General features: G+C 41.7%; 1 protein-coding gene across 2 annotated transcripts in view; it reads left to right on the forward strand.

The window, feature by feature from the left end:
* The window catches only part of COL4A5 (collagen type IV alpha 5 chain), a 76,264-nt gene extending 67,234 nt beyond the window's left edge, over nt 1-9,030 (forward strand). Inside the window, exons 42-52 of one of the 2 annotated variants that reach the window (XR_011728569.1) lie at nt 84-217; nt 552-624; nt 772-843; nt 1,223-1,351; nt 1,615-1,713; nt 2,963-3,175; nt 3,522-3,699; nt 4,251-4,365; nt 4,687-4,859; nt 6,281-8,224; nt 8,656-9,030. Coding sequence is in view for 1 of the 2 variants with exons in the window: in XM_071757485.1 (XP_071613586.1) it covers nt 84-217; nt 552-624; nt 772-843; nt 1,223-1,351; nt 1,615-1,713; nt 2,963-3,175; nt 3,522-3,699; nt 4,251-4,365; nt 4,687-4,859; nt 6,281-6,362 (1,268 nt within the window). In the remaining variant the exon portion in view is untranslated. Of the gene's footprint in view, nt 1-83; nt 218-551; nt 625-771; nt 844-1,222; nt 1,352-1,614; nt 1,714-2,962; nt 3,176-3,521; nt 3,700-4,250; nt 4,366-4,686; nt 4,860-6,280 lie in introns of both variants that reach the window. The other variant, XM_071757485.1, reaches the window with a different exon arrangement.
* The last annotated feature ends 2,962 nt before the right edge of the window (nt 9,031-11,992 follow it).

Genomic DNA, 11,992 nt, shown 5'->3' on the forward strand with positions numbered 1-11,992 from the left:
ACGCACAAACTGAAGGCACAGACTTGGGGAGAATGGTTGATCTGTACTGACTGATCTGTCTGTATTTGCTCTGCAATGTTAAGGTCCGCCAGGCCCAGAAGGTCCACGAGGGCCACCAGGCAGTGGAGGACTTAAAGGAGAAAAAGGGAACCCAGGTCAACCTGGCCCACCTGGCCTTACTGGTCAAAAGGGAGATCAAGGACCACCTGGACGCCAGGTAGGACAAGAAATGGAGTTTTCCCCCTCGTTTATTTTAAATGCAATTGGAGTGGAATATATTTGGGGAGAATATGCAGTTTATCATCATGAAATAAAAGCCACAATGTGGTAGCTAACCTTGTAGCAAGTAAGAGGATCTTACTTTAATGAACTGGCCCCATTATATTCCCAAGGGAGCCTGGCTCTGCATGTTACAGTGTTCTCTGACAGCACCCAGTGCAGTGAGCAGAACGCACAGCTCCAGCCTGTGCTTATTTGTCCCCCAGCCACCTTTGCTGTCTGTTTTTCTGCGACTGCTGTGGAGATGAGTAACGTGAAGCTCTTCTTTGCAGGGGGATCCTGGTCGCCCAGGTCTGAACGGAATGAAGGGTGACCCCGGGGTTCCAGGCGTTCCAGGATTCCCAGGTATTTAACTCGCCTTTCAAGTGAAAAAACTTTGGGCACAGTAACAGCCCCTCAGGGAGAAAAGAAACCTGATTTTAGCCCTTCCTGCAGCAGTTTTTGTAACACAGCATGCTCTTTCACTGTGTAACTGTGAATTTGATGTTTCAGGTATGAAGGGTCCCACTGGACCTGCAGGACCCGCTGGCCTCACAGGCAGTCAAGGGCTGCCAGGCCCACCAGGTAGGATCCCCGGGCAGCATAACTGTCACTTTTGCTCCCTGACAGTAGAATTTGTTACACAAATGTAGGACAAGGTGGTCTTATCCAGCGATGAAAGTAATTAACAGAGCAGCAAGTTTAAACATAATTCCAGACTGTACTTTTGAGCCCTACCAGTAATCTTACTGTATTTTATACTCTGTAACCACTCTACGTGGATTAACCCCTGCAAGAGGGTGGTGGGGGCTGTCACTAAAAGCACTTTTTTGCCTTATATGTACACTCACTCTTTGGACTGATAAAGTTTTTGGCTTCAGACTTTGGAATAAAAAGTAACAGAAACTGTTTCTAACACTCTTTTCCACCTTGGTTTATCTAATACTAAGCTGCTTTGTCTCAGGTCCCCCAGGCTTACCAGGTAGCATTGGACGAAGCATTGTTGTCAAAGGTGACCCTGGTCCCCCGGGTCCTCCAGGACAGCCTGGGTCAAAAGGCCCACCTGGATTGCCAGGGCCTCAGGGATTGCCAGGTATGATCCTAGGTGGCTGCAAAGAGAACAATTCAGTAGTGGAGCTGACTGCAGGGTGCACTGCCAGTCACCCAGCACAGGCTGCAGGGAGAAGTTACTGAATTCAGCAAGAGGTAAGAGGTAGATGTAGGGTTCTACCATGTACATCTGGTTTAAAGATCTTTTCTTGTTATGAAAACAATAAACAAGTCCCAGGCAAATTATAAATTTCTGTAGTGAGATTGCAAGAGCCTTTATTTCATTTATTCATTTGTCTTTTCTAGGTCCAATTGGTCTTCCTGGTGACCCAGGGCGAGATGGGCTACCTGGTTTTGATGGTCCAGCAGGACGTAAAGGAGAGAGAGGTCTTCCAGGCCAACCAGGTATAAGAAAAACATAAGCTCCCTTTTATGAGTGCAGGCTAATACTGAAAAGTGAGATTTTTGCCCCATGGGAATAATGATAAAATAATAATTATAGGATTTTCTTAATGCAAAAATATTACAAGCAGCTTAACAGACTTTGCTTTGGAACATTCTTGGAACCAACATGTCACATGTCATTCCTGAATAATATTGAAGAGTGCTTTATCTCCAGCTTAATGGCATCCCCTCTGCAGCACAGATGATGCACAGGAGACAACAAAAATAGTAAGAAATGGAAGGGAGAAATTAGTAAAATAACTTGAATTTTGTATAGAAATCATGAGTGGGGAAAAACGGACCTCATCAAGAAAAGAATTTCACCAGAGATCAGGCTACCAGGCTTAGAATTATAGTGTTATGATCTGTGAAAAGAAACCATAATAGGCACTGGGGCAGTGTTCTAAAGATGGTCATACATATTAAGTAGCTGTATATTGCAGCTGTGAGAGAGAGTACTAGAAGGTAAACCAGTACAAAAATCCTTACTTTTTTTCTCTGTAGCTCTGAGCAGCTCTATGAACTCTGTTAGCATTATTTTGGTGAAAAAAAATGTAAATAATAATGACTGTGGAATAATACATATAAATATTTGTACTCATATTTCATGATATTTTTGCTGTTCAAGAACAAATGCCTTTTCTGATACCTTTTTCAGCCATGTAACTCATCCTTGCTCTCATTCAAGGTTGTTCTAACCTATTTGCATTTCTTGTAACCTACTCTAAAAATGACCACAGCTTTTCTCTTCATTTTGGGGGGCTTTGGCTCAGGTGTTAGCATAGCAGGCCCTAGAATAAGACTTGCTTCTGGCTCTGCTATTTATTTTGTGATCTTGAGCAAGATGTTTCAGCGTATTAATTAATGTGTGCAGCTTAAAAAGATTACATTTTGGAATTGGGAAGCTTATTTGGACTCATTCATGTCCACTGCAGTTGTCATCTTAGTGCCTTGCAGCTCTGAAGGTATTTACCTACACAATTCCCCTACAACACAGGAGAGCAACACCATTATAACTTTAACAGTCTCAGCAATTTAACTGAGCTTACCTGAAAAAAACACCTTGAGGGAGACAGCAGATACCAGGTCCAGCTCACAAGCACCTTAATCACAAGACCAGGCTATCTTTCTGAGCTACTAAAAGAGCAAGAAAGAAAAAAAGAGCAAGAAATTGTATTAAAAACTCCTTGTGTTTCCCTCACGTGAACAGGTTCACGAGGAATACAGGGACCTCCTGGTCCTGATGGCCTGCAAGGCCCCCCTGGTCCTCCTGGAACAGCTTCTGTTGCTCATGGGTTCCTTATAACTCGGCACAGCCAGACCAGGGATACACCACTCTGTCCACAAGGAACATCAAGAATATATGATGGATTCTCTCTTTTATATGTGCAAGGAAATGAGAGAGCACACGGCCAGGATTTGGGTGAGATATTCTGTATGATTTGTCTTTAAGGGGAAAGCAGCTGTAGCTGCTGCTTCAAATGCTCTGGTTCTCTGAAGATACAACTGTCTTAGAGATTCCTTAGATGAGGACAGGGATTGCATCCTAAGATCTGCTCCCTCCTGAGGTAGAACATTATACCTCAGGATGAAAGAATGTAAACCAAAACTGGGAAGTTTTAAGTTTTACCCACCTGTGACAATTTGATAGCACATGCTGTGCACTCACAGGTGGAGGGGAGATACACAATTACTCTTCTCACAGAATCACTATGAAAAGCAAAAATGTGCAAACAGCGCTGTCGCATCTTCTGTGTCTGACTCTGTAGGTACTGCTGGGAGCTGTCTTAGGCGTTTCAGCACCATGCCCTTCATGTTCTGCAACATCAACAATGTTTGTAACTTTGCATCAAGGAATGACTACTCCTACTGGCTCTCCACTCCAGAGCCAATGCCCATGAGCATGGAGCCCCTGACAGGGCAAAGCATCCAGCCCTTCATCAGTCGGTGAGACAAAGCTTCTGTGGGATCTACATACCCAGCACATCTGATCTGGGCATTTCCAAAGGGCAGGTTGGGTATTAGGAGGTGAACCTGTCATGTTTTGCTCTGGGAAATACTAGGGAAACAGCTTATTTTGAAGCATTTGTTGTCTTTAATGATGTTTCTAAATGCAGCAACTGATCCATAGAGGCTGAAAGGCTGTAAGAACTCCACTGAGGAACCAGCACTGCAGGTTCTCCATGAACAGGACAGAGAACACGAGGGCCATTAGCTCTAAGATGAAAACATTTACCTGGGGCCTTAAAGCTTCCAGTTTTTGTCTCAGGAACTGCTGCAGTAGTTTACCCAAAGGCTGTTGGTGGCAACACAGGAAAATTTTGCACCTCAAAATACTGTCTCATTGCAGTTACAAAACACAAGAGAAGTAGGAAGTTGAGATTAGTAAGACAGCCTCTTAAGAGCCAATTTTCCTCACTCTGTGGAAGATTTCTTAATAAAACATAGTCCTGTCATATCCTAATATCACATTTCTCTGATACTTCCCCTGTGTCCAGATGTGTTGTGTGTGAAGCTCCTGCTATGGTGATAGCTGTCCACAGTCAGACCATTCAGATTCCTTTGTGTCCTCCAGGCTGGGACTCCCTTTGGATTGGTTACTCCTTTATGATGGTAAGAACTGCACCCTACTCCAGAAGCAGCTTGTGCCCACCTTCTGTCCTCAGCCAGCTGCTTTAGGACTTGGTTAAACACTACAACAGTTGTAATTCTAAAGCTTTTACCTTGTGACAAACCATGGTAGCCAAGAGGAATGGTGATTTCCCAGTACACAGAGCCCAGTGTAACTGATACTGGTGGAGGTGTCTGACACCACATTATCCCAGCCAAGAATGAAAAGTAGCTCTTTTAGCAATTGAATGCTTTGCTATTTGGTTTTTAGCACCTACTCTAAGAATCTTGTTTGTGTGTTTCTTTCCTCCACCCCTATGCCAGCACACGAGTGCTGGAGCAGAGGGCTCTGGACAGGCCTTGGCATCACCTGGATCCTGTTTAGAGGAATTCCGCTCAGCTCCGTTCATTGAGTGCCACGGTCGTGGCACCTGCAATTACTATGCCAACTCATACAGTTTCTGGCTGGCAACTGTAGAGGTGTCAGAAATGTTCAGGTAAGGAAAAACTATTTCTTGCATATTTGCTTTACTCCAGAATGGAAGCATTTAAAACTGAATTTATTCCAAAGATCAAAAGGGATTTGTTTACAGGGGTGTAGGGAAATAATTTAGTTTGTTTCCCCTCACAACCAGTTTTTCAAGTGTTTCCTTGGTAAGCCTTTAATATTATGTAAAAACTTGCTAGGGCACATTCTGTTTTGCAAGGAGTCATTCTTTTTATGTCAATTGTTATTCACATTCACCAGTACTTTCTCTGAAAGCAGTTCTACTATGATTACTGGATTTGGAACCTAAAAGATCAATTTTATTGCTTGTTTTTGTTTTGTTTTTTTCTTGCCAGGCCTTTCAACAAAGGTAAAAATTTGAAAAGGTAGTTCACAGTTATACAAGGAACAGATATGAAGGGCCAGATCAGCTCTACTTAAACCTTTTAAAGCAGAATTTCATACAACCTGCTTTTAGAAGTCTGGTGTCAAGGAGGTCCCTTGGTCCCTTGCTTGTCTCCATGGCAAGCATTTTTCTAGTACTTTGCAGAACAACTGGGATGACACTTTTAGCAGCAAGGACTCTTTCCTCAGCTATGCTGCAGCCTGCATTTAAACAGGATCTCCCAGCTTTTCAAAATTTTTCAACTGGAGTAGCAAAATAATTTTTTCTTTGAAAAATGATCCCCTTTCATAGAATCAATTACTGCTGCCACACTTACACTCTGATAAAAACCTTATCAGTGTTTCTAATGCCACTAAATGGAGAACTGCAGTTCTGTGGTACAGGGCTGGCAATGCCCTGTGCCATGTAGCAGTAACAGCCCCTAAGGTGGTTTTGTGCAACAAATAACTGTGATACTTCATATGCATGAAACAGTCACCACTCCAAGTCTGCAGCATAGTTAGTGGTGATTCACTGCTGAAAACTGCCTACTAACAAGTACCACACACATGGCAGTATTCTAGATCTACTACTTGCTATCTCCCTTCAACATAACTTCCCTTTTTATTCTGTTTTTAAAAGAAATTTGGAAGAGTTGGACTTACTCTGTGTAGACACATATTATACAATATTAATCACCTATTAATGCCACGTATTGATCCCACACTTCCCCACCCTTTCAGACTATAAGTAATTTGGTAAAGCCATCACTCAAGTGCACATCTCAGTGTAGCAGTGTATTTTATGGGTTGTTAAGGTACCCATAGAAATCCAAAAGTACTGTAAGTGACAGTGGACAAAACTGAGCTTCTGTCACCTGGTGTTGAAGACATACAGGGAGAGATTACTCTTAAGGAAAACTCTCAAACACAGGACTCATTCCCCACTTACCTACTGAAGTCTTATCTTAAACTGTGAATTAAATAGGAGTTTAAAGGAACTGTTGTGAAAACAAAGCTAACCTAACCTTTGTGTCTGTCACCCAGCAAACCTCAGTCAGAGACACTGAAAGCTGGAGACCTGAGGACACGTATTAGTCGTTGTCAAGTTTGCATGAAGAAGACGTAACATCTTGGAGAATATTTTATAAAACAGTTGAAAAATTCCTAAGATGCACTGTCTTCCAGCTGCAACAATGGTGCTACTGTGCAGAAAGAAAAGAACAAACAAATCCAAACTGTTTTAACCATGCAAATCCACGTGTACCTCACTCGTGTGCCAAACTAAGGGTTGTTTGGTACATATTTGACAACAGGACTAAAGACGAAAGAATTGACCTCTTGGAAACAGAAGAGAACACTTGAGGTTCACAAAGGATCAGAAGATGAAATTTTTCATTTCTCTCCCTGTACCAAAATGGCACCTTTTTGATCAACCAAGAGAATAAAGAAAAAACACGACGCACTGAGTATGTTGAAAATAACAAGACTGCAGTTTTGAAAAACATTTTTCATGGTGCTACTAACCCTACTGTATCCCAGGTTTTTAATATGAAATTTTAAGCTTATTTCTCTTTGTAAGTAATGAAATGTGTATATTGTGTAAACACCTTCTTAGTTGAAACTTTCAGTCATCTAGAAACAAACCAGACTCTGAGATAAAAATGCTTATGTCTAAAATGAAAACATAAAGCAGTATTTTATTATCAAACTTGTGGTACAGAGAGAATTCACCCCTCCTACACCAGCTTATTCATTTAATATTTCATTGCCTTCCTCAGTTGCCAACCTGATATACTTGGGGAATGCACAATTATTCTGAAGTCATTTTGATCAGGGTTTTAAATGTTTTACACCATGCTACCAGTGGTTTAACTTGTGCTTAGAAATCCCAATCCCCTTGAGAAGGGTGGGTTGTTGGTTTTTTTTATCTTGTGAAAATATGTGAAATTATTAGCCATATTCTATATCCTTCTTTCCTGAATAAAAGTCACATTCACATTTTAGTAATCAGTTTGGTTTAACAAAACCTGTTCCCTTGGGAATATCCAGTTACCAAAGCATTTAAGATTATGTTTACATGAAACCTCTACTCTGAAGTGGTGTCATGCATTTTATCCAGAATAGTGTACACACTAAGAAATCTTCTAAATAAAATCAAGCAGAAGCTGGGGGAAACTCTCCTCTTTACAAATTAATCTTTTCATCTTATGTGAATTTATACACACCCACAATGTATTTACAGTATACAGCAGATCTTGTGTATGTATGGTTCACATAAGGCCATGAAAGATGATGCATGCAGCCTCTCATGTCAGTTTGTAAGAACCCTCCTGTGTATGTCTTAGTGTCACTCCCTGTGCAATAGCTGCAACGTGATCACTTTTTGTATGCATGGCTGCCCAGCTCCCCTGGGCAGTGCTCTTCCATTTACCCTCCTGTATAAACAGAGCTCCCTCACCAAGCCAGACTCTTTTTCAAGTGATGATACTTTAATATTTTTGTTGCATATTGCCACCTCGCCCATCAATACACCTTAGCTTGTGAATTAACATACTGCTTTATCCAGGTGAAGTGTATTTGTTTATTGACTACTGCTAAGTAACTTACCTGCTAAGAGCTGTTTGTTCTTACCTTTCAGTTGCCACTGTAAACACAGAGCATCAGAAATCTCCTTGTTTTATGCACATTTCACAAGAGACATAGGACTGGTGACTGACCTGGTGGCAGTGATTTATACAATGAGATTGGTGCTGATTTCAAAAGCTTTCAACTAAGTATGAAGTTCTTTAGGTTAAAAATGCAAAAATTATTAATAGCTTTGTCTTTTTTTTCAATTAGCTGCAGTTATATATGTTGGTAGAGAGTGGGCAAGTCAGCAATGTGGATCCTTCAACTCATTTTATTTTGGTTTGCTGAGACATATAGAAATAAACTGAATCTGCTGCTACCTCCAAGTCAAGAACTTGTTACCAAAGCTGAAATAAAATAGTAAGTCTCTTCTTGTAAACACAAGCCCTTACCTTACCTGCTGGCTCCTCAGAAACCTGAACACAGCTGCCTAGCCCTAGCCCTCCAAAAAAGCAGAACAATGGATGCTAAAGTTAAGGAGCTCCTGGAAGAAAGAGCTCTCCCAGACTTCTTTACCACCACCACCACCTGTCTTGCACTCACTACCCAGAAGCATTCATCATCTATGGGAACCTGGGAAAGGGCAGAACACAGGCTGCATCCTTCTAAGATTTGTGCTTCTCTCACAGCACATAAAACAAAGCCCAGAGAATTTAATAGGCAAGAGAATCTGGTCTAAGGCAGCACCCAGAACAGATAACCTTGTGGCAGCTTTAGGTCCCAAACCTGAGAGGTGACCACAGAAAATAAAAATGCATCTGACAGATACATTCTCTGTTCTGTTCCTGCAGCTTTCACCCTGACCTGGAGAACAGTCCTGAACCTTCATCAGCTTCAGGCTGTGATATCTGAATGAGCTAATTTTTATTAAAAGTGGTCTAGAGAGGAACAAGCATCATTTAACTAAGACATGCAGCAGAGAATCAAGAGATGTTGGTTTAATTCTCACCACACATTCTGTGACTTAGAGAGCAGGTAAATCACTTGACCTGTGTTGGATCAGAACTCCTGGTCTATAAATGAAAGCATGTTTGTTTTCTCCTACTTCTTGACTGCTTAGACTGTAAGCTCTTTGGGGCAGAGACATTGAGGGGGCTCAAATGTTGGTTGAGGCCTCTAGGTGCTATCCATCAGTATATAAATATTAAACTACAGGTAAAAGCTTGTGTTTGCAGATTTATTATTTAAAAAGAAACTGTTTTGAACATTAGAGCCTGAAAACAGCCTTCAGCACAGCCTAAACATGACCTGGCTCAGAACACTTCTCATCTACAGTTATGGCTTTTTCCTAAAGTTTAATTGTTTTTAACTAAAGATTTTATTCTCTTGGTTAATCTTGAGGAGGAACCTGAAAAAGTAACTCGATTGTTGAGTTGTCTGAGGACCTGTTGCACATTTGAGCCACTCGAGGGCAGTGCACAGCTTTGAAAGCTGGAACAGAAACTCGCCGGAGTTCCTGGAGGTGCCAGCGTGCAGCAGTGGCTTTTAAACAATCTTGCTTAGAATGGGGGCTGTGTTACCTTTCTTGCTCGCTGCCCAGCTGTGCTTGAAAGCTCGCTGCAGATGGTGCATTGCCAATTGCAACCGGGCTGATGAGTGGAAGGAATAATAGTCTGCAATCCCTCAAACCAGTAACCTGAGACATACCATGGATTTACACTGTTCTAAAACAAAGTTCTGCTTAAAAAAGGCTTTTCAGCATCTCCTTTCACTCCAGTAAGACCTATTCTGACCCTTGACTGAAAGGAAAAAACTTCCTTTGGCCTCAGATTCATTTTTAAGGTGGGATTTAAATTTATAGAACAATTCTGCAGCCAAAATACAACCTATAAGCCCAAGTGGGCACACAGATCAGGGCAGCAACATTTTCATACAATGAACAGAGCACTGCACACAAACTTTTTGCTCTAGAAGCTATTCAGCATGCAGCATGTTCTCCTCTATTGTAAAGCTCAGTCCCCTCTACAGTGAGGATTGCTCACATCAAAGGGTGGAGGAAAGGCCTATTTTAAAATGTAGGTTTAGAATCTGAAGTGATACACTGTTTTTTTGCCAGCAGCAAATGCTCAAGTTGATCTTCCACAATTTTCTACACGGTTCCTGTATTTTCTAATTGATATTTTATAGTCAGCACACTGCCTGGACTGTGCTTAAGTGCTGTCCTGGAACACCACTGAGGGAAGGCTGCTTTGCCAGGTTGAGGACTACACTGCTGCAAGCAGCATTACCTGCTTTTAACAGCTCCTTCCCAGGGCAGTTACACTTCAGACACTCCAACTCTTCTGCTGGACACAGAATGCTGCTGCTGCAGCTGCTTCCACTGGAAGCACAAGTTGAAAACTGCAGGAGATGGAGGCAGAACAGGATTGCTAATGGAAGGCAGGAGCAGGGGATCAGCTTGGGAGAGTGGTAACAGCATTCTACATTTAAAATGTAGGATAAGTATCTAGAACTGATAGCTTTGGAAAGGATTATTAACCCATTTGTAGCAGGCAGGTGACCGCTGCCTACAAACAGCCTCTGCTGGCCACGAGGTGAAGAGTAACCTGTTAGTAAAGCAGACAAACTGCTGTCTGCAGTAAAGGTACTCTCTGTAGCCCAGGGGTAAAGCACAGAGGGGTGGTCAGGGCTTCAGTGCCCACTGAGCTACATTTTTTGAGGCAGTATCCAATAATCACAACACTTCTTAAAGAAGTTATAAACTAATTCAGAAGAAACAACAAAACCAGTTTGGAATGTTTAACAAGAGGGCAAAGAAGTTCTTACCTCCCGAGTACATACAGCAAGCTCAGTGATCCTGTTCTCCCCAACACGTGTTGCTTCACAAACCTTTCATGGAAAAATGAGGGGAGAAACTTCTTTATGAGGGAACTCCACTGCCATAGTCCAAAGAGGATGGGGATGGGAAAAAAAAAGAAAACCACAAGTTACCTGGTAACTCTGAAAAGGTCCTTCCCTGATAGGAATCTCTCACTCCCAGGTATTTGATTATTTCCATTAGAATTGGTCAGTGTATGTCAAAAAAAGGACTTTCAATACGTATTCCAGTGACCATCTTCAAATTCAGGATACAAAGTTTAAACTTGCCTTCTGGTTCTAACTTTCACCATGCTTCACAAACAAGAGTTCCACCAATTTCAAAAATTGGTGCAAAACTATGCCCTCTACCCACTCCCCCCCCCAAAAAAAACCCAACCCTCAAGCATTCAGCCCATTTCAGATCCAATGAGCTGATCAGTCAACAGTCTCTTAAAGGAGTTACTGTAAGACTGTTGCAACAGTCTTGTCAGTGTTTGGATAATTTTCACTGTTTGTTTACTGCTGGTCAGGCTGTTTCTGCCATGGATGAGCAGCACTGTTCTCTTTTCCTTCCCAACGCAGGCTACGTGCTACAAATGAGGCCCTGAGCAAGGGGGATGGTTTATTTGAGGAAAACCCTATTCTTACAGCAAACTTGACTTTTCCAGGGAGCAGTTTCAATGCACTGACTAACAGGGTAAGAATTAAATAAGGTATTTTAAAAGAAAGTCTGACCGTGACATTTCACAGTAATCACACACATTTATGGAGACCATTTACACACATCTATGGATAAAAACTCTGATATACAGCATTACTGACATACCCTTCATGCCAGGAAGGAATCTGAAAAGGCACCACATTTTGTAATAGTTTCCAACTTAAGTTCAAGGTGTTTTTACAAGGGAGTACATTACCTGAAATTCTGAGATATCTTATATGGGTTTGGGGTCTACACACTGAGACCTTATTTAAGACTCATCCCACCACAGTATTACTACATAACTTAAAACAGCAAGCTGTGCTTGTTCCCTTCTACCCTAAACTCTAAAGATAGGAACCTATTTGATACTACACTGCTACAAATTTCTTCCACGACTCCTACTTTCACCAGGAAACTTCCACACCCAGTCATGGTCAAAGCTATAAACAAAATCTTCCACGTTCTGCATTTAAAGCAGAAAAAGAAAGCATCAGGCACTGATATTTTTTTTTTTCATTCAGAAACTCAAGTTGTTTGTTTACCAGCACTACAAATCTATGACAAAAAATGCAAACTTCTGAGTGTTGTGCTGTGCCTTACCTTTTATGCTAAGTGGCAGAGACAAT

This window comes from Heliangelus exortis, chromosome 14 (genome assembly GCF_036169615.1).
Source record: "Heliangelus exortis chromosome 14, bHelExo1.hap1, whole genome shotgun sequence".
NCBI lineage: Eukaryota > Metazoa > Chordata > Aves > Apodiformes > Trochilidae > Heliangelus > Heliangelus exortis.